Genomic DNA, 23,439 nt, shown 5'->3' on the forward strand with positions numbered 1-23,439 from the left:
CACTGCTGCATGCGAGCTTTACCTAGTTGCGGCGAGTGGGGGCTCCTCTTCGTTGCAGTGCGCGGGCTTCTCATTGCGGTGGCTGCTTGTTGTGGAGCGTGGGCTCTAGGTGCACGGGCTTCAGTAGTTGTGGCACGCAGGCTCAGTAGTTATGGCTCGCAGGCTCAGTAGTTGTGGCGCACGGGCTTAGTTGCTCCGCAGCTTGTGGGATCGTCCCAGACCAGGGCTTGAACCCGTGTCCCCTGCATTGGCAGGCGGATTCTTAACCACTGCGCCACCAGGGAAGTCCCTCAAGAAGAATTTTACAAGTGGAATTCCTCTTTGGGTGCTTTTATATAGCTGTCATGACCTTTTATATTCCCTGTCTACTTCTGTACTTCTCTTCCTTTTTAAACAAACACTAAGAACCCACGGAGGGGACTCCAATACTAATTTAGGTTTGCAGAGCCAAGAATCAGAAATAAAGGCAACCTTATTAAATAGGGTCTTTGACCCTGTTGTTTTCATGGTTATACTCACATTGACAAGCATGCATTTCCAAATATCTATATTTAGGAGTGCTGGAGATTCAGCGAGGGGTGGAAAAATTGTGTTAACAATGAACTTCAAGAGTTAGATTGAAGTGAAACAGTCATCATCTCTAATTAGCTCAGGTCAGCCTGCTGTTTCCTCTCTGGCCAGGCAGCCTCCAGGAGAAGGAGGCTTCCAGGGCTGGGATTGGCCCAGTGGGCTGGGGGAAACCCCTTGCTGAGGAAATCTAGAATGCTCGAGGGAAAACAGCACTGAGAAAGGGAAGGAGGCGTCTGATTTAGACAGGAGGCTAATGACCTAGAGCTCTTCAACAGAGTTCTACTGATTAAGAAGCCTCAAGCAATTGTTGCACATGTGGAATTAAAGCTTCACTTGTTTTTGTAAAGTTACTAAATATGTTCACATATTAAGGGGGCCTGCTGGTATGACTTCTAACTTCAATTAAACTCCTTTCCCTTCTTGTTTGCGTACATGATCTATATTTGAGTGCAGCAGAGGCTTTTTCAGTTGAAGTCACAAATGAGATGCTCTTTTTAATGGTTAACAGCCCCTCAGTAATGATAATGATTGGATTTAGACCTCACATTCATTTCCTTGTATGATGGATTTTCAGCTAAAATAATTTAATTGGTTGTATAATCTTTGTGTTGATGTTGTTCTTTTGCCTGCTACCTTTTCAGTTTAGAATTTGGGGGGATATAAAGGCAGATTTCTGTCTCCATTGGTTGCCTGTACAGATTCAGCAGATCTGAAAGACTACAGTAGGGGTTCTGCTATCTCTTTTTGTTTTCTTTATAATTGTCCGATTTAGCAAAGGATATGAGATGCCCTCAGTGCGTTCTCCAGTTAAGGAATGTGAGTGTGTAATTTTTGGAAGCACTTTTGGGGGTGGTTAGAGTTGAGAACCCCCCAAATAAGAATTTGTCATGCTCAAGTGTCCCACATTAGCTTTGCAAGTTTTAAGGCAAGGAGTCTGGTCCATCTGTCCACCTTAGAATGATTCTTACCATCTGGGAGCCAGTCAGCTCTGGGAAGTAAATAGGTTTTGTCTGCTTTAGAACATTAATTCAGTTATCTACCCAATTATTTGAATTTGCCAGTACTCCACTAGGCTTTGGGCATTCATTCAGCCGATACATATTAGTTGGCCAGTTAGGCAGACAGATGAGAGGTATTATTGACAGGGAACTGAGCATCTGGTGAGAGAAGAGTCATACTCAAAATAATTCATTACAGTTGATAAGTGCAAGTTAGACATATATGTATGTAAATATATGTGTTCACATTTTTTAATATAAATCATACTTTAACATATATTAAAGTGTTAATATATAACATTAAGGTATAATTTTATATATTTAAGTATGATACTGTGGAAGTGTATAAATACAGTTTTTGCCCTCATAGAGCTTAAGTCAGTCTAGTAGGAGAGACAGGCAAATAATCTAGGAATTATAATACCGGTTGTTAGGTGATCCGCTAAAAGAAAAAAAAAAAAAAAAACGTAGATAGCAGCTGATTGCATCTCAGGAGGATCAGGAAAAGCCTAGGTAGTTTGAAATGGCTCTGTGACTATAACATACTGTGCTGAGAACTTTATTTTTGTCCTTGGTGGAACATCTTCATTGGCATTAGTAGTCAGAATCAGTTACAATGCCTATTTTCACTTCATAAACTTACTAGTATAGGGAGGGGGAAAGTTTCAAAACTTGAAAGCCACCTTTTCAGTGGCAAAACTCCCAAATTCTTATAAAACAGATTAGAAGTATATTTGCCTTGAGTGAAGCTCTCAATTTACGAACTTGTAATCTTCACAATATCCATAAAAGGGGAAGTTGTAAGAAAATTCATAATATGATTAATCAAATTTGATGTATATAAGCTGAGTTGGTTACCAAGAGTAGCTATGCTAATCACAGATCATTTTTATCTGTTCATTAAAATAAGTCCCTAAGGACTTTAGTTTGCCAATACTTTTAAATTTAGTTCCTGATCTATATCTAAATTCAACTGTACTTATTTTATCAATTCTATAATTTAGATGTTTTTACAAGTTCATCCTGGCCATCTCCCAAATAACCAGTCAGAAATGTCTTACTAGACTGTGTTGGAGACTTGAGTTTCTTGGAATAAATCAGTGAAAGATGAGCAATCCTTCATTGTGTAGTATCAAGGAGCCACACAAATAGTTTTATTTTGCTCTATAATTTTGGGTTTTGAGGCATAGTAGCAAAACTGCAAAAAGCCTTTAAAAGCCAACCATTGTATTTCCCTATTCATTTGTAGTAGCTGACTTCGCTAGATGCCTTCTTCAAAATTCCACATATTTAAAGCTTTGTATCAAATTCTAAACTGCAGAGAACTGCTGTTACCCTTTGTGATCACATTCATACAGTTTAATATGAGAAGGGGAATATCAAAATGTCTTTGTTCTTCCATTAACTTTACTACCTGCTTTATATTCTCCTGCTTCCTCCACTCACTGTATATAATAGGGGCTTTTGTCTTTACCTGGATCTGTCCCCTGAGCCCTGTGTTCTTCCCTTTTCAGACAGCCCAATATGCTCCCACTCTTGGCGTAAAATAAATAACACAAAATGATTTTTCACTAAAACTAGTGTCAGGGTAGACGTGGGAAGAAATAGACTATGCTTGGTATTACAGCCTGAGAACATAACTATCCCCAATCCCTAGGAGAATAACTAATTTTCTCCTGAAAACAAAAGGAAAGGGGAAAATTCTGACCTGTGTTTTGATTCCAGGAACCTCTCAAAATATCATTACCATGTTATTTCCGCTGCCCCAGGTGACCATTGCTATTATTGAATACTCAGAATGCTGGCAGGCTGAATCTGTTTTTCAATTCTAGCTCATTGCACTGTGTGTGGTTCCTATGAATGCTTTTATTTAGTAGACTTGAGACCAAGAAACTAATTTCTTTTGTTTTTCTTGGAAATGTGCAGATTTATTTTTGTTTCTACACCGAGGTGGAAGCTGTAAAGTCTGCTAAACAAGTGCCAGGAAACTCAGCCTTAGGGCTGAATACAACTAACTTGGTGCAGAGGCTCGTGGTCTCATTTCAAGGGCAAGTTTAGAAAGTTGCCTCTTAATCAGTTGAGTTGCTTTTCTCAAAATGCCCAGATAATACTGGCTTAAAAAAAACATAGTGTGATTCTCTGATATTCTTCCTTTTAGAAAAGTAGGTAAACTAATGTGAGAATGTACACACGCTGCCATTCCTGCAAAGCAGTGCTTCTTAATTAGGGAACTTAAAATTTTCTTTTTATTTACTTTTTTATACAGGTATAACTTATTACTGTGCAAGGCACAGATCTTAAGTTTACAGTTCAATATAGTTTTATATATCCATTCTGTATCTATACATAGAAATAGAAATCTGTGAAATCGCCACTCAAATCAAGAAATGGAACAGTTCCACTCCCCTAGAAGGTTTTCTCACGTTTCTTCCCAGTAAAAACCCAGAAAAAAGTTCAAATGTAACCATTATTTTGCTTCTATCACCATAGATTAGTTTTCCCTATACTTGAACTTTACACAAATAAAACCATTGAGTCCGGCTTCTTTTTTTCAATAGTAAGTCTGTGAGATCCATCTATGTTGCATGTCGCAGGAGTTCAGCATCCTATGTAGCATTCCACTGTGTGAATATATCGTAAATTATTGATCTATTCAAATGTTGATAGACATTTGGCTTGTTTCCAGTTTTTAGTTAATACAGATAAAGCTGCTATGAACATTTTTACATCTGTCCTTTGATGGACATGGAGACTTTGCTCTTTGGTATATATACCCTTGAGTAGAATTGCTGCAGTTCATCATAGGATATATATTTTTAGTTTTAGTAGATTTGTTAGTAGCTTTAGTTTTCCAAAGTTATCGTGCCAATTGCTTTCCTACCAGCAGCATATAAAATTTCTAGTTACTCTACAGTTGGTGTTGTGGGTCATTAATTTCAGCCATTCTAGTGAGTGTGTATCTCATTGTGGTCTCACTTTGCATTTTCCAAAGGACCAGTCCCATCAGAGTCTGTTCTGTTTTGTCTTCTTTTGTTTTATCACACATTTTCAAGCTACTGCCCCTGAGATCTTGATTCACTGAGTCTCCTGAGGTGAGGCCCAGGCACCTAGATTTCTCAAATACCCAACAAGTGATTCTGATGCCAAGATGCCATGACACCTCTGGATAAAAATTAAATCATTTGTCAGCACTAAGGGTTTGTTTTAAAAGTCTCCAAGAATGTTTTCACACTCTATTAAGGAGATAGATGGTCATGACAAATAAGAAGATTGGACTCTGATGAAAGGTCTTCGATTTTTGATTAAATAATTTGAAGATATTTCAGGTTGCTTCAGTGAAGAGTGTGGCTACCGCCCTTTCTTGTTTGTATCCGTTTGATAGATTTACCCTTATAAAATGTTCTTCCATAAAGAAGGGTATGCTCAGAAGTGAGAAAACGGCGGGTTTTTTTGTTTTTTTTTTTTTGCTCTTTTTACTTTATTTTATTTTTTATTTTTTTGGCCACACCACACAGCATGTGGGATCTTATTAGTTCCCTGACCAGGAATGGAACTGGCACCCCCTGCATTGGAAGGCCAAGTTTTTTTTTTTCTTTTTTAACTTCTTTTTTTTTTTTTTTTTTTGGCTGTGTTGGGTCTTCGTTGCTGCGCGCTGGCTTTCTTTAGCTGTGGCGAGTGGGGACTACTCTTCCTTGTGGTGTGCAGGCTTCTCTTTTGCAGAGCACGGGCATTAGGCGCGCAGGCTTTAGTAGTTGCAGCACGCAGGCTCAGTAGTTGAGGCACGTTGGCCCTAGAGTGCACGAGCTTCAGGAGTTGTGGCTCGTGGGCTCTAGAGCGCAGGCTCAGTAGTTGTGGCACACGGGCTTAGTTGCTCCGCGGCATGTGAGATCTTCCCAGACCAGGGATTGGACCCATGTTCCCTGCATTGGCAGGTGGATTCTTAACCACTGCGCCAGCAGGGAAGTCCCGAAGGGGGAGTTTTAGCCACTGGACCACTGGGGAAGTAGAAGATGGCCATTTTAGCATTAATAGTTATGCCTACACTTTGTGGACTCTTATTTTCTAGGTTAATTAGATATAAATCACATAAATCTATTTGAATTGCTTCTCTTTACAGAAAAAAAAAATCTACAACAGACCTGGTAAATCAGGAATCAGTAGATATAGAGCAACCTTGACCTATTTACCTTTAATTGTGAACATAGAGGGAAAACTTTTGCAATAACAACAAACAAATGTCCTGTCAACAAATGTAACCCATCTTGGGAGGAAAGGATCTCATCTGGTCTCCTGACAGGAAGCAAGCAACACAACAGTTTTATTACCACATGCTCAGGCAGGGAATGTCAGTAGTTACAAAATCAGAGGATCTTATCACATCAACTTTGAAATAGTCTACCTTACCCATAATAAAAAGTAAGATTGCTTCCCTGGGCTTAAGCACGTGTACCATTTGATTTTAAAAATATTATTTTGAATATTTCAAGGCATTGGCTGGGCACCCCAGCTTGTATGAGGGACACTAACTCCAGAGCGTTATGCTTCCAACTGGGATAAAACTGCATTAAGGTAGGGATCGTGTGAACCAATCTGTTATTTGTGGCTCCCCTCACAGAACAATGTATTCCTCTTCACTGAAAACTCATTAAGGCTTTCCTTTGCAGTACTTATTAGCTTTCTAGGTAAAATTAAATTAAGACTTTGCTACAGCAGCTTATTAGGCCTTTAGTGGATGCTAATTATCCTCTTCATGCCTTCTGAATTAAGAGACAGGAAATAATTTTACACACAGAAGCACACCCTATGCTGATGTTTGGTTCTCAGAAACTTGATACCAGCATTACTTAGAAAGAGCAGTAAGTCAGAACCCCAAGTGAGGCAGAAAGCAATAAACATGGTCTGCTCAACTACTTGTAGGGTAGAATGGGGGCTAATCACATGTCTTTCTAAGGTTGAAGAGAAGTTTCTTCTTTCAGACCAGTTGGTTAACTTTGGCTAGAAGTTTTATGTTAAAGAATATTTAGATACCATGCCATGCTGGCATTAAAATACATAGAGTTGAGGATATAGTCAAATTACCATGAGTAAAATCATCCCAAACACTCAAACTTTGAAGATGGTGCATTATCTGAGCCCAAGGTGGTAAAGCAGTGTCCCCTTACCTTTTAAAGTCCTTTGTGTGCCATGTTGTTTGGAACGGTTGGGCTTGCTGTTCATGACTATTTGAAGATCTTTTCTTCCATGAGCTTGCTAGTGAACATAATGGAGGTTTCTCTCTAGTTCTTGCTTCTGAGAAGTATACATAAGTCTTCCCATATTGTGAACAAGATTTTTTTGTTTAAAAAGGAACCTTTGGAAAAAAAAAAAAAAAGGAACCGTTGTATCCCAGTCCTTTTGTCAGAAAATGGAGAGGCTCTTGCAGCTATAAAAGAGTAAAACACTTGCATCATTCACAGGTGGCACAAATGGAAGGTTAAAAATGAGATAGTCCCATTGTGTTAGTAAAACAAGGCCAAACAAAAGTGATTGCTTGGCTGGGTGACTTTTTTCCTACTTAAGATGAATCACTCAGTTCGTTTAGTATATAGCCATCCAGTTTAGAAGAAATATTAAAGGAAAAGTGTATCTATAAAAAACAACGACTTGAAAAAAACAAAACAAAACAACTGCCTGGAAAAGTTATTTTAGGATTTACAATGGAAAACTATAATTCATACTATTTTATACAGTAAAGTTTTTCCAGTGTTTAGTTTGATTTTGTTTGGTCAGAACTAAACATTGAACTGGATTATACAATTTTACCATATCTCTGTGGTAGAAGAAAGAAGTATATAAAATATACTTGTGAATACACCCTGTAGGCTACATAGAATACAGCAACTACTTTCTGATTCCTCTGCCTTTTTTTCTCCTCAATGTTGTATATATTTTTCTTAAGGTCTTTAAAGGGTAAATATTTTTCATAGTTCTCTGAAGTTTAACACTCCACAAGGATTTACTCTGAGTCACTGATTAATCTATGGCATCTCAAATCCCCTTAAATAAATCTGTTTATATTTGTTTCAAAATCAAAACAGTAAAACATTTCATAGGGTATGTTATAAACACTACTTATAACCAGCATCAGTTAGACATGATGAGGTACTTATGAGTTCCTGCGAAATTATGCCATTATCTTATATAAATGTCGAAAAATTAATTTTTTCTTTTCTCACCATCATCTGTTCTGGCCTTTCATAAATAAGAAAGAATGAATTAATTAATTTCTGTCATAAAGTGTTAGCTTTTGTTAGATGAGCTTGTGTGAAGACTTGACATTGCATGCAGCATAACAAAGATAGAACATTAGAAATTAGCTCAAGTTCTCCTTAACTCAGGCCGAAGTCTCCAACAGAAAGAAATTTTCATACTCGGTTAGCATCTAGCAGGGCTCACAGATTTCTGAAAGAGCAAATTCCAAACTGCACGTGCCTGTGAAGGGGTCTTGCAGATTGGGGATTGCTTTCACCTCTTCCAACCTGGTATAGAGAAAGTGCTAAGTGAGTTTCTGTTGGGTGAATGGAGTGTTTTGAGCATCTGCCCCAGGAGTTCTGATCCTTTTAGTTTGCTCTGGGGACCCACAATTAAAGATAAACTAATTAAAGATAGCCATACTCACGTGTTATCATTCAAGCTTTACCATTAGGATATGAGCTTCTCTGCCTAGGAAGAAGAGTTTTGAAATAAGCTACATAAACTTGGCTGTAGTGCATATGTGGATGTTAATGTTGAATACATAAAGACCTCATCAAAAGCACATGGACTTATTCTGTAGAATCTAGAGAAGAGAGAGCAGACATTCTGCTCTTCCCTGGGGAATTGACAGGCCAAATGACCTGCCTGTTATTCTATTCTGTAGAACATATTGTCTTCTTACCACTTTTCAGCATCGTTAGGCACTGTTGTTTTATTGTGAAAAATCTCAGTTTCAACCCAGCCTTTTCTATTCTAATATAAACAGACAATAAACAGATTTGTTTATTCAAATATGAGCATTTACCTTTTTTTCTGGATTTATAGTCCCGTATTCCTAACCAGACTAACAGAATTTTTATTTCGGGCCCTCAAAAATTTCCTTGGTTGTGTCAGTGAGATTTTATTTCTAGGCTTTCAACTTGTTTTCAAATTACTTCATTCTACACAATTTAGCTATGTTCATATGTCTTCTCAGAATGTAGTTAAGTGCTTCATAAATTACTTCTTTACCTGCTGACCCCTTTTGCATGAAAATACTACAGAAATCCAATAATGGCAAGTGAGGCTATGAGCCGAGGGAAGAGGTGATGCCTTAAAGAAAAGCTCTTTCCTTAAATGTGAATCCTGGAGTTAGACATATTTCTCCCTAGTCGGTGGCTAAGAAGTAGAAAGAAAAGAATGAACAGCAAGATAAACATGGGGTAAAGAGCTGGCCCTGGTACACGCAGCACCATGGGCCTGTAGATACCACATAATAAAATGGGTCTCCTTGGAAGGTTGGCTTGGCTTATCATGAAAAAAAGTCTGCTGCTGCTTGTGCTAACATCTCCATTCCCAGTAACCTCAAAACCAAAGAGTGTTCAAGGCAACGCGCAAGACTTTTTTTTTTTTTTTTTTTTTGGCGTACCCTGAGGCTTGCGGGATCTTAGTTCCCCGACCAGGGATCGGACCTGGGCCCTGGCAGTGAAAGTGCCAAGTCCTAACCAGTGGACTGCCAGGGAATTCCCAACCATGGGTTTTTTAGAGCCTCTGGAAGAAAGAACCCTACCCTCCAGATCTCTTTAACGAGAACCAATAATTTTCTGTGTCAGCGTTGCCATTTAGGTAGTGCGTATTTTAACTGACATTGTCCTGGTTTATCCTGTTTCCGTGTGTTTAAACGATTTATCTCCAAACTTTCGAGTAGCTGGTCACAAAGCACCGAGCTGATCTCCCTGTGCTATGCGGCTGCTTCCCACTAGCTATCTGTGGGATAGGGAGGGTGGGAGGGTGACGCAAGAGGGAGGAGATATGGGGATACATGTGTACATATAGCTGATTCACTTTGTTATACAGCAGAAACTAACACACCATTGTAAAGCAATTATACTCCAGTAAAGATGTTTAAAAAAATGGGATGGACAGTGATGGTCACACTTGGGTGTTGCAGATCCTGTGAAGCCACCTGGCAGCTCCTTACAAGCACCGGCTGATTTACCACTGGCGATAAATACAGCACCACCATCCACCCAGGTGGATGCCTCCTCTGCCGCTCCACCTCCTCCATATCAGCTAATTAGCCTTCCACCACACCTGGAAACCCTTGGTATCCAGGAGGATCCTCAAGACTACCTCTTGCTAATCAACTGTCAAAGCAAGAAGCCTGAACCCACCAGGTAAACCACCTGTGTCTGTGTGCGTGTACGTGAATACCCTTAGGCATCTTACCTTTAAACTTTTTAAACCCTGATTTGAAGGCTTAAAAGTAACCATCTATAGAAGCTCATCTTTTATAATTCAGGTTAATGTTCCTCCACAAATGATTTCTGATATTCAGGAGATTTTATTGGAGAAGCACATTGTCTATCATTTTTGGCAAAGAACACTTGCGCCTTCATGGCTCTTTTGGAAATCTGTCTCCTGTGTCTTAGTCCTTGCTAGAGATTCACAGTGTTACTTGCTTAACAGATTTCACTGATTTATAAATGGTGATCTTGCTCCATTTCTTATGTGATTGTAAACCAGCCAAGGGTCATCTTTTGTTTCTGAAGAAGGAGAGGAATACCTACTGCTAGAAGATTTTGAAAGCAAAACGATTCCATTGCAGTGAGTGTGTTGTGGTTGCTTTGGATCTGTGTGAGAAATTAATCATACAGGTAAAATCCCAATATAGCAAATCCTATGGAATCAACAAATCAGATGTTAGTGAAATTTGATGAAATCAAATATATTGCTAAAAACTTTGAAACTTTCAAATCTTCACACCTAGCAATGAAGCAGAGCTTACCACATGCCTTGACTTTGCAGATTTTTAAGTAGAATGAAGTATATGGATTTCAGTACTTGACCAAAGATATCATAAAACTTTCCCGAATCCTTGGTTTCCCTGTCATCTTGATCTCTGCTCCCATCCCCGTCTTTTCTTCTAAGCTATAAAATATTTTAATTTAATCATTCTTCTCATTTGATGTTGAATAATTGGAAGACTGGAGGTAATGGTGAGAACTGAGCCAGAAATTAATGATCACAAGGCCTGTCATACCATTAATAGCTATGTGACAACTAGTGATATTGGGTATACTTATTATCTTAATTTGCAATATTAAGGAGGGAGGTGAATTGCATTGAAATATAAAAGATATTTTTTTAAACAGGGATATTAGAGTCAAGCATTATTTTTATTAAAAAAAGTTTTTTTTCATGTCAAAAGTGACTGTTACTGGGCTAAAGGATCATACAAAACCCTTGTTGAAAAATTTTTATATGGAATTTGTTAAGATCCATAAATTAGTTTCTGTGAACCATTCCCTGAGATAGTGGAAATAGCTCACAAACCTTCTAAAGATGAGTTTCTATATATTTGTTGTAATGGGATTTTACCTGTAAAAGTAAAAAAAAAAAAAAAAAAAAAGAAGGAAAAATTATAAATCAACACTAGTTAATATCAAATTCTAACTTGATTTTTGCTTGTTTGCTGTGAGAATTTAAAATTATACACTCGCAACGTTGTTGCATATGCTACTAATAACTAAGATTTTATTTTAGGGAGCTCCACAATTATTTTTCCATCTCAGCTTTTCAAAAGCCAACAGCTAAGTGACAGTTTTCAGTACATTTTCCTTTTATATAGTGTCTTTCCTTGATCTCATTGGTATCATAGCTTTCCTATTGTAGTAGAAATTATGCTCAAAATCATTACTCAGATATATTTTGTATCTGTATTTGCAAAAGTGACAGTTAAATAGCAAATATTCGTGAAGTACCCACTGAGGGCCCACTGTTTTGCTAGGTGCTATGATGGTACAAGCTAATTACATAAGATAAAGCCCCCTTAGATTCAGTCACCTTCAGAGTTTAAAAGTAAAGCTTGTGAAGGAATCAAAACATGCAAGCAGGAAGCACTTATAGATGAAGGCAAGATGTGAGCATTGCCTTGCAAACTCCCGTTCATCCTGCAACACTCAGCTCAGACATCTGCTCCTCTAAGGAGGCATTCCACTAAACTCCCAGGCTGGATTAAATGCCTCTCTGGGTTTTCAGAGAATCCTGGTTGTACCTCCATGTCTCTGTTTTATTGGGTTGGCCAAAAAGTGCCTTCGGTTTTTTAGGTAAAAATAAAAGACACATCTTTGATTTTCACCAAGAGCTTTATTGAACAGCATATGCACCCTTTTGTTCCACTGTCTTCTGCCATTTTTCAGGCAACTTCATAATTCCATCTTCCCAAAACTTTTTATCTTTTTGAGCAAAGAACTATTCCAGGTGCATTTTACAGTCTTCCAGGGAATTGAAATTTTTTCCATTAAGAGAATTTTTTAAAGACCGAAATACATGGAAATCCAAAGGTGCAATGTCTGGTGAACACGGCGGATGAGTCAGAACTTCCCAGCCAAGCTGTAACAGTTTTTGCCTGGTCATCAAAGAAACATGCGGTCTTGCGTTATCCTGATGGAAGATTATGCATTTTCTGTTGACTAATTCTGGACGCTTTTCATCAAGTGCTGCTTTCATTTGATCTAATTGGGAGCAGTACTTGGAATTAATCGTGTGGTTTTCCGGAAGGAGCTCATAACAGAGGACTCCCTTCCAATCCCACCATATACACAACATCACCTTCTTTGCATGAATACTGGCCTTTGGTGTGCTTGGTGGTGGTTCATTTCACTTGCCCCATGCTCTCTTCCATTTCACATTATTGTACAGTATCCACTTTTCATCACCCGTCACAATTTGTTTTAAAAACGGAACGTATTCATTACGTTTAAGTAGAGAATCGCATGTGGAAATAGGTCAAGAAGGTTTTCTACACTTAATTTATGTGCAATCCAAACCTCAAAGCGATTAAAACATAACCAAGCTGGCACAAATGATTTTCAACGCTTGATTTGGATATTTTGAGTACGTCAGCTATCTCCCACGTGGTATAATGTTGATTGTTCTCAGTTAATGTCTCGATTCGATTGCTGTCAACTTCAACTGGTCTACCTGACTGTGGAGCGTAGTCCAGTGAGAAATCTCTAGCGCGAAACTTCGCAAACCACTTTTGACACATTCGATCAGTCATAGCACCTTCTCCATACACTACACAAATCTTTCTTTGAGGGCTTCCCTGGTGGCGCAGTGGTTGAGAGTCCACCTGCCAATGCAGGGGACATGGGTTCGTGCCCCGGTCCGGGAAGATCCCACATGCCGCGGAGCGGCTGGGCCCGTGAGCCATGGCCGCTGAGCCTGCGCATCCGGAGCTTGTGCTCCGCAATGGGAGAGGCCACAACAGTGAGAGGCCCACGTAAAGCAAAAAAAAAAAAAATCTTCCTTTGCGTTTCAGTTGCATTTTTACCTTTCTTGAAATAATAAAGCATAATATGCTGAAAATGTTGCTTTTTCCTTCCATTTTTAATATTAAAATGGCTATACAAAAATTCACCAATTTTGTTAAGTCTTCTTTTAAATGCACGCTGATTATGACAGCTGTCACATACAATCTAACAAAACTGTTTCAAATGAAGTTAAAGACAACTAAGTGCTACTAGAGCCATCTTACGGAAAAAATGGAACGAACCTTTTGGCCAGCCCAGTATCACAGAATTGGAAATAGCTTGATAATTTTATGTATTCTCCACTACACTCTAAGCTAGTCAAAGACAGGGAACTTAGTTCTCATTGTACTTCTAGCTTCTTCTTAACTTCACGTTTGAATTAAATCAAGTACAAATTTTAGAATATGTGTTAGAAATTCCTAGAAAGGTCAGTGCAAGTGTTTTTGAGAGGGAGGGTGAGATACCTCATAGGAGGAGTAGCCTCAGTGCCAAGGGGCTGTTTGTGGGCTTTTTGTAGTTCCCACAGCCTGTAGGAACCCTTAAAGGGAGTTTCTCTGAATAGGTGAGTGACCTGAAAACTATGTTTTGGAAATATTGACCTTCTAGTAGTCCTGGTCCTATGGATGGTACGATAGATTGGAAGAGGGAGAAACTAGAGGAAAGAAGTTTGCTGAGGGAGGGGTCCGTGGTGTAGATCTCAGCAGAGATACGGACCTGAACTTGGGGTGGTGACAGCGGGAACAGAGTGGGGGAATAGGCGCTTGGCTAGAAAGAAGGACTTTGTGCCCAAGTGATGGTGGTGATCAAAGAGAATGAATCAAAGTTGATTGGATTTTGAGTTTAGAGAATCTGGGATAAAGACATTTCTTTTCATGGCAAGTCAGAAAGGACCACCAATTTGAGAAGTAAGTTGAGTTTAGTTTGGTACACATGAGCAAGGGAACACTGGGATAACCAAGTAGCAATACGTTTCAACCGTTTGTAAATACAGGACTCGGAGTTTGGTGAGAAGATAGCAGTTGTCAGCATTCAGTAGAAGGGGAAGTTACGGGGAAGGAGGAGTTTTTAATGGTGTGTGCTATAAAGACTTAGAGGCCATTTCCTCTAAGAGGCCATTTCTGATGGCCATTTCCAGGTTGGAGAGACAGGCAGAAAGAGGCAGTCAATGAAACAAGGGCATAATCAGTGAGGAAGAAGGAAAGTCAGGATATTGCAGTAAAGGTCCTCTGATACTAGTGGGGGAGAGTTTCAGTGAATAAATGCAATACACAGCACCAGATGTTACCAAGACATCAGGGAGATGTGCCCTTAAAAAAAAAAACTATCACAAGTTATTTTTTTTAAATATTGAGTTTAAATTCCTACAGGACTTTGGACAACACACATAGGTAGTTAACGTATCTTGTTTACCATTAAGGAAGGGCAAGCGTTCTGGTATTGGTAGCTTCATTTTGACTTATTCCCAAATTTCGTGATACCACAAAATACAGAGGCCAAAAATGTACCCAAAGCATAAAATACACTCTAATGAGATTTCTCAAGATGAATTATTGTTTGGAGTTGGCTAACTCCTTGCTTTGTATTTTGATTCTTTTCATAGTATTGGCTAAATATTTGTTAAAGAAAATAAATAGAAAAGAAGATACACAAAACCTATCAAGTTGCCACCTCCTTGTAGATCACATTGAATTTATTCAATACCAGGTAATCATTAGACTTTTCATTTTTCGGAACAGCAGAGTTGCCACAGGTGGGCTAAAGAGCAATGGATCACCTTGATAAACTGTTGGCATGAGGTTTTTGCATGCTTTTCAGAGGAAGTGCTTTTCCTGGTGTCTTGTGCCTTAATCATTTACCTTCCTCCAAGTTTTGTACCTTTCTAATTCCAGTGCTTCAGGGATTGTGGTTTTACGTGTGGATTTACTAGATGGAGTTGGGGGGTGTGGACAGGTACAGAACAAGATTAGGGAGAATGCTTTTGGTTTTGTGGTGGCGGTTTTGTTATCTGGTGTATAATCATAAAAACTCAGGAACATTCGTGCGTTCAATCAGATGGGTCACACACACCAAAAACTTGAATGAAAAAAGCCATGGAGTTTGATTGCTAAGCTAGAAATATATTTATTAAAATGTAGTCTTCGGTCTTCACCGTGTTTTCTGTCATTAACAATTTTTATTTAGAACGCACGCTGATTCTGCAAAATCCACCCCTTCGGAGACAGACTGCAATGATAACGTCCCTTCTCATAAAAATCCTGCTTCCTCCCAGAGCAAACATGGAGTGAATGGCTTTTTCCAGCAGCAGATGATGTATGACTCTCCACCGTCTCGGGCTGCATCCATTTCCGTAGACTCCAACCTTTATAACCTGCCCAGAAGTCACTCCCATGACGTCTTACCAAAGGTGTCTCCTTCAAGTACCGAAGCCGACGGAGAGCTCTATGTTTTTAATACCCCATCCGGGACCTCGAGTGTAGAGCCTCAAATGAGGCATGTATCTATTAGTTATGACATTCCTCCAACACCTGGTAATACTTATCAGATTCCACGAACGTTTCCAGAAGGAACCTTGGGGCAGACGTCAAAGCTAGACACTATTCCAGATATTCCTCCACCTCGGCCACCGAAACCGCATCCGGCTCATGACCGATCTCCTGTGGACACGTGTAGCATCACACGCACAGCCTCTGACACTGACAGTAGTTACTGTATCCCGACAGCAGGGGTGCCACCGTCCCGTAGTAATACCATTTCCACTGTGGATTTGAACAAATTGCGAAAAGGTCAGCTCCAGTTGGCTTTTCCTGGCTTAGAGGTTAATGATAGAAAATCTCTTTTTCTGAGTCTTGGCCGCTTAGTGTGACATTAAATGACAGTCCCTTTTTTCTTCAGCGCTGCAGTTACCCACTTGGGTAGTGAAGCTGTCAGAGCCTCAGTAGATCCCAGGAAGTGTGTTTGTGTAGGCAGCATGTGCCTGTGTACATGTTGTGGTGGAAGGGAGAAAGACGAGGAGATTTTCATCCCTGAGAAGTATGGCCTTAGTAATACTTCCCTGCCTCAGGGAGTGTGCACCGCTCTCTCTCACTTCCTCTCCATCCTGGGTGAGCAGACCCGATGGGGCAGAGGCACAGGAAACGGACCAGCCACAAAGCCTTTCCCAGTCAGACCCTTTCCCGTATTTGTGTCCTATTACTGCCGCTTCTGTGTCACATCTGTTGGGCTCTGTTTCCTTCCTTCCCAGATAACAGTTTTTACGTTATGTCTACCAGGTGATATTCAGTTGCAATCAGGTCATTCTACTGTTTTGTTTGTTTGGTTTTATTTATTTTTAAAGCTCTGAATCTTCTCTCCCCTTACCCCTTTGCCACTTCACTGATTCCTGTACCATTTTCCTAGAGCCTGCCAAAAGTTATAGACTTTGAGAGGAGAAAAATTGAGTCCTAAAGTCCTGAAAATAAAAAGCCCAAGTTTAAAAGGCACCCACCCTAAAAACTACGTCTGACACTTCTGGATTTTGTGGTAGAGTTATCCAGCTGTTCTAAAGAAATTAAAGGTTTGATGCCTTGTGGATGGTACTTACGTCAATACTTATTTAGCCATTCAACACCAATTTCTAACTTCTTTCTCGAAATGGCTGTAACGTATCTTGAGGTGGTTATAAGTTAGTGAGATATAAGTTATACCCAAGGGTGCAAAACATAAGAAAACAGAAGTATTTCTTTTCTCCATCTTTAAATAACCCATCTCACTGTCATAATCAAATACTGGTACTGGTTAGCATATGAATAAATGTCTGCATTTTCTAGTGGTTTAATGTTTCAATTCAAGATATTATTCTGTGAGCATCCTTTTTAAAATCTGTGTGTGTGCATGCATGCCTATATGAAAAGAGAGAGAGAGAAGGCCATTCCTGATTACCCTGGGAACTGGCAAAGATGGGGAGAAATATTGATAGTTTGTTCTCTGTTTTAGATGCTAGTTCTCAAGACTGCTATGATATTCCACGAACATTTCCAACTGATAGATCCAGTTCACTTGAAGGCTTCCACAACCACTTTGTAAGTATAATTGACCTTGGCATCATCAAGTGTATTTCATTGTCAAAACCTTCGCACTTAGGACCCTGAGACTAAATGAGATCCTGAAGTAAAAGTCCTTTCAGATCCACATGAATAGGCATAACTTACAATTGTGTTTTCCTGTTTGACAGTAGTTCTTGTTTATTAAAAGAAATGTATGTGTGTTTTAGAAAATCAAAAATGTATTGACAGTGGGGAGTGTATCAAGCGAAGAACTGGATGAAAATTATGTCCCCATGAATCCCAACTCTCCTCCACGACAACATTCCAGCAGTTTCACGGAACCAATTCAGGAAGCAAACTATGTGCCAATGACTCCGGGGACATTTGATTTTTCTTCATTTGGAATGCAAGTGCCTCCTCCCGCTCATATGGGCTTCAGGTCCAGCCCGAAGACCCCTCCTAGAAGGCCAGTTCCTGTTGCAGACTGTGAACCACCCCCCGTGGATCGGAACCTCAAGCCAGACAGGAAGGGTAAGGAGAGCATGGCATGGTAAAAGGGCCGGGGGTTGCCAGTTGAGATCTGCATTTAACTGTCATTAAATCCAAAACAGAATCGGGACTAGAAATTCCGAAGTATTTCATATTACCTAAGTTACCAGCTTGTTTAAGTAAAGTAGTATTGCTGTTTATAGATTAATAATTATTATGTCATATGTTGATGGCCAGGTGAGATTTTTAAGTCTCCTATCTCTGGAGCAGAGGTTACAAACTAAAATATTCACAAGGATTGGCAAGCAACAGGAGGTAATTAGGAGAAACTGGAATGCCCTTGGCCCAGCCAAATGGAGTCACTAACTACTGCCTGGCTACAATCCTTTGTGGACTTGTGAAACTAACATGGGCCCCCTAGAGGAAAATCTTCTGATTACCAAAAGAAGTCAAAAATTGGGGGGTTTATATGTATTTTCTTTTGATTTTTAAGCTCTACCAGCTAATTTAATTATTTTAAAAAAACAAAACAAAACATTGCAGACCGTACCACATACTTTTACAAGCTAGATATGGTCTCTGGCTGGTCTTTTGTAACCTCTCCTCCAAAGTATTTAATATCACATCAGACTTGAGATTATTAGTGCACTTGCCATGATTCTTTAAGAACAGTAAGGTTGCTTGTATACTCATTCCATTCTGTGCATATAACAACTTTTTAAAAATGATTCTGCCTTCGCTGGGGTGTAAACAAATGCTTCTAGTCTATTCTTTCATACTGGCCTTCATAAGTAACATTAAATTCTAAGGTGGCATGGTTGGGTAAGAACTCAGTGTAAAAGAAACTTATCAGCCAAACCGGTAATATGTACCCAAGTTTTTGAAATTTGGGTTCAAGCGGTTAAACCCCAGACAGCCGGCTGTGTTACCACAGGCTGCAAGTGTGATTTAATCTCGACAACCAAGTGAGTTAGTGTATTGGCTGTGAGATGCGTGACACAATTTCTGGGGAATTCAGCACATTTGAAGAGTCTCGTGTGCTCTCTGTAGCTGTTTTTAAAAAGCATGTAATGTTTGTGTACATTTCTCATTACCCTGGGCTTGGATCATTAATAGTCATTCTAATTAAGTTCCCGGTGTGGGGAACAAAGACTGAGACTCAGAGTATCTTAAGAAAATGAGTTTTGTTTTGTTTTGCTTTTAAGAAAGTAAATGAAAAGAGAAAGTTAGCGGCAGCTGAGACGCTCCTAGGAGGCTGTCACTTTGTCCTGCCCTCCCTGCATTGCCGTCCTCTGGAGACTCTTTGATCCTGCTTTGCTCTCCCTCACATCCTTTCCTTCTTTCCTGGTTTCTTTTACGCTGCATCCTCTACTTTACGGCTTTCTGCTGTCCGAGAGCTTTGGCCTCTGATGCCTCTGCGTGGCCTCGATTCCGCCCTGTGGCTCCTTTTTACGGGCCCTCGCGGCTTCCACGTCTGCTGCTAATTGCCTTGTTCATTATTGACTCACTCCGGATCGCCCAGCGAAAGTTGGATTGGTCTCGTTTATCTGTGCACACCAGGCCACAAGATAGAGAGTAGATTGCAGGCGAGCCCACATGCTGGCTGCTGTTGGGTCAAGGGCTCACCTTTGCTCGGACAGCTGGAAAGAGGGTTGCACCCCCGGTCACCCCAGAGGCCCCAGCAGCAGAGCCATGATCAGGGCTGGCTATTTTAGAAACAGTGTGAGCATCCCAGGCTTTTTAGGTGATAACTTTTCCTTTTGTTTCTCTTGGTCCTCATTTGTTTTTAAATCTATTTAGACATCCCGCGTCATTTTCTTCTTTGCATACAACACACAAAAGTATGTTTGGACGTGTATAGATTTATAATTGAGCCCACAGAGGGTGGAAGGATTAAGATGCAAGCGTCAGGAAGTCCGTGAAACATCGAAATCCTCATTTTAATGCTAAACTGGTTCTCTCCTTCTTTTTCTGTAATCGGCGCATGTTGGCAGCAGATTGCTAGTTTTTGACCCCAAACGTAACCGTTTTATATCTTGAGGTCCCCACATAAATATGGTCATGGTGTGCTGTGGGTGATGCATGGAGCTCTGAGTCCTTGCGGCTTTGCTCCCCTGCCTCTCCTTCCTCCCCTCAGGCTCTGCTTAACACAGTTTGAAAATTCCCAGTATATTTCACAGTTAATGGTTTCACGTGGTAAGCGCAATGCAGAATCAGAAAAGGTCCCTATTTACGTGTTGGAAAGTTTTAGGATCGTAATGGAATGCTTTTAGTATCATCTAGGTCTGACAGAGTTCACGTACCCCCATATTATAGTATATAATATTTTATATAGGCAGCATAATAAAATGGTATGTGTATTATACATCATATATATTGCATATATGTGTAAGTAAACCTCCCTATGTAAATATATAGTGAAAGTACTATATATTCTAGTACATGAGAGACTGTCCTAGTCCTCTAAACCAACCAATGGTGACCCTACTGTAGAACAGAACAAAGTAGGTTCCTTGGTTACTTTTGGAGATTCTGTTTAGTCTTTAAAAAATTAACTGAGCTATTGAAAGACAATCTTGAGCTCATGGGCCAGATTACTGATTTGGTATCATTGCTTAGATACAAAATGAACTGAAAAAAGCACCCAGAATAAAATTTCCACATAGTTTTTGGCAAATTCAAGGTGAATAATAGGTTTAGCAAAACAGTAAAGAAGTTACTTAAAGTCTTAGTTAGAAAAAAAAAGGGGGTGGGTTGCTTTTCTTATTATTACTCTACTTTTTAAAATAAATATGATACAAGAGAAGGCATGAGAAAGTATCTAATATTGCAAGGCAAACTTTGTCATGTCACTTTAGAAAGTTATAGCTATTTGAGAAAAACATTTTAAAACCCAAATTCAGATCTTGGAGCAAAGTTTATCCTTAAAAACTTAAACCGTAAAACAGATGTCTTATTTCGTCCTGAAATTCTTCTCATGGTGCATAGCAGCTGATGAGTCTGTTTTCATTTCAAATTTTGTGACATCAGATACATGAGTCTGTCTATTATTCTAGTATCTCTTATTAACTAAACCTCATAATAAGCAAACCTTATTCTATAAAATATGGCTTGATTAGTTCCAAAACTCAGTATAACTAACTCAACACCCAGTATAACTGGTTTCTGTGATCGTCTTCTTGGGAAGGGTCTACAATAAATGAGTGACATTCTAGTCTTGTTTATACCCCCAATTATAGATGTCAGCTGCCGTAGTTAGTAGTACGCATGAGTTTTTCAAATACTTCTGAGTAATTGAAGCTGCAGAAATACGTGCATGTTTTAAACACTTACATTCAGTGTATTTTCATGGACACTTTACCCAATCACCCAACTGTGGTAGCTATATTTTCACCCCTACTATTTCTGTCACAATAGTATTTGTCCTGAACCATATCTCGTGTATATTAACAGAGGAGAAAATCATAATTTACATGTACTGTGTTAAATATTAGGAGAGCAGATGAATCGTTGGAAATGCAGGACAAATTCTGTTTTGATTACTTCAACTGAAACGTTTATATTTTAATGGAAAAGCAACTTTGTAAAGTTTGGGAAATTTCTATATTTCTCTTAAAGTAAGTCCTTACATAAATCTACCAGATTTCATCTGTGCATTTAACTGGGCCCATTCACTCTCTTTCTAACGTGATATAGCAGCTGTTCAAGCCTCAGATATACTGTCTTTATATTTTGTTTTGTTTGGCTTTGTCCATTCATGGCTTTCTGTAGTAGATCTGACCGTTAGTTATTGTATTGATTTTAAAAAAAGCAGTGCGAGGTTACTTCTGGTGTTTTTTGTACGTTCATTTGGTTAAAATATCTTCAGGTCCTGCTGGATCTTCACTTTGGTGTAGGAAGGATCCAGAAGACCAATGGAGGAGCTTCCCTAGGTGGATCTTTTTGGTATCTTTGCTATTATTTGCTCAAGAGAGCTTCTAAAGAAGTTTTTTGAAAGCGATTAAAAATTAACATGCTTTTGAAAAACTACTTTTATACTATAATAAATGTTTGGAAGATGGATAAATGATGCCAGTAAATATAGCTAGATTTTAATAAACAAGTATTAAAGTTTGAGTCTCAAGTCAGATTTTTGGGTTGGTGGTTACAGTTTAAAGGAAATAAGTACAGAGTGCATTTTTACAGCACAGCCTCTACGTGCGGGTTTTTTCCCTAAATATTCCTGACCTTCCAATATAATTATCATTATTATAGTCCCCTTTATACAATGAGACTATACAAACAAGTGTAAAAGTTTTTCAGTGTGCTACCTTGATTACTCCTTGGAATTAGCAGAGGATAATAATGTTGTGAATTATTTTTCTTCTTTCTTGATTTCTGAGATGCCTACTGGAAATAGTAGCATCATCTGTGAAACTTCAGATGAGTGAATAATTTAGGCTAAGGTAGACCTATAATGATAGAGAAAATAAATTTTCCACTTTGAGTTGAATTTAGTTCTATTAAAATAATAATCGTGTATGGACTTTTCAAAAAGGACTGCATCTGCTTCTTTGAAGCATGACCTCGTATGACTGCCTTGACCATATTTGGAATGATCAACTTTTGAAACAACATTCAGTTGCTCTTTTTTTCTTTTCTTTCCTTCAAAGGCAAACACAAAGTTATGACATTGATCAGATTAAACACCACCATCAGATTAAGCTTTAAGAGAACCGCAGTTCATCAAAACAGATGGAAGGGCCTCCCAGTTATAGGATGTACCCTCTGATAGGTCTGGGGTCTCGAAACCCAAGGAAGGACAGGTGGCTTCTCTAAAGAAGCTCCCATTTAGTGGGAAAGTGGAAAAGTAAACACATTATCACAATTAGCACAGAAGGGGGCTTGTGGTTGAGGTTAGCTCTTGGCCCTGCAGGCTGTCTCCTCTGAGGAGAATCTCAGAGGGTGAGTGGCAATGAAGTGATGATAGAGGATCTTCTATCAGAATAAACAGCATACCCAGATCCTTTAAAAAGAGGGGACTGGCTCAGAGTCTTGGGTGGGAGGGAGGAAAGTATGAATGCAGGAACGAATGCCAAATGCCTGGCAGGTGCCAGCTCCTGGGGGTCTTATAATCCATGCTAATGAGTTTGGGCTTTATTCTGAGAACACCATTAAAGGGTTTTATGTAGGCAAGTAACATAATCAGGTCAGCCCCTAGAAAGCTCATTCTAAGATTTAAGGATACCATAGGGGAAAAATGGTATTTTTTAATGCAAACTGTTATAAAATCACACTTTCTTTCAGCATCTTCTTTAAGGAGTGCTTTGCCCGGTGTTCCAGACCCAGGGTTCTTGATGCCTCGCTTTAGAGATGATAAGACAGGAAGGTATAACAAAAGTCCCTGTCCTGACTCAACATAGCTGCCTCCACTTGGGGACCTAGAGTGAGTGATTTTTACAAGTTTGGAGGCCACTTGGAGTGTAAGTGGAGGTCATTTAGCAGTGTGAGTTCACTTTCAGACAAACAAACGAGGTAAGTGCAGTGCACGTTAAAAAAAGGAAGCCAGGACTTCAGACTTACAGATTCTTTACTTTTCTTGGATAAATGAAAACAAACTATTGCCATTATAAATAGAAAGTAAAATTGATAAAGGGAAGTCAGAGAGAAAGTGGAATCTAGAGTAACTCTTAAGAGATCTGCTATGGCAACTGCAGACAGAGGAAACAAAGCAGGTGTGGTGGGTCCCAGAAGATAAATTCCATTTCGAACATGCAGCATGAAAGCCTACAGAACCTCCATGTGGGGTGACTTTGTAGGTATGCCAGTAAGGATCTTAGGGGAGATCTG

General features: G+C 39.3%; 1 protein-coding gene across 3 annotated transcripts in view; it reads left to right on the forward strand.

Moving 5' to 3' along the window:
• Positions 1 to 23,439, forward strand: part of GAB1 (GRB2 associated binding protein 1) — a 125,868-nt gene that overhangs the window by 86,831 nt on the left and 15,598 nt on the right. For all 3 annotated transcript variants that reach the window (XM_060115750.1, XM_060115759.1, XM_060115768.1), the window contains exons 3-6: positions 9,733 to 9,958; positions 15,281 to 15,882; positions 17,072 to 17,157; positions 17,349 to 17,652. In XM_060115750.1, the coding sequence (XP_059971733.1) occupies positions 9,733 to 9,958; positions 15,281 to 15,882; positions 17,072 to 17,157; positions 17,349 to 17,652 (1,218 nt within the window). The remainder of the gene's footprint in view (positions 1 to 9,732; positions 9,959 to 15,280; positions 15,883 to 17,071; positions 17,158 to 17,348; positions 17,653 to 23,439) is intronic.

Source organism: Mesoplodon densirostris, chromosome 1, assembly GCF_025265405.1.
Source record: "Mesoplodon densirostris isolate mMesDen1 chromosome 1, mMesDen1 primary haplotype, whole genome shotgun sequence".
NCBI lineage: Eukaryota > Metazoa > Chordata > Mammalia > Artiodactyla > Ziphiidae > Mesoplodon > Mesoplodon densirostris.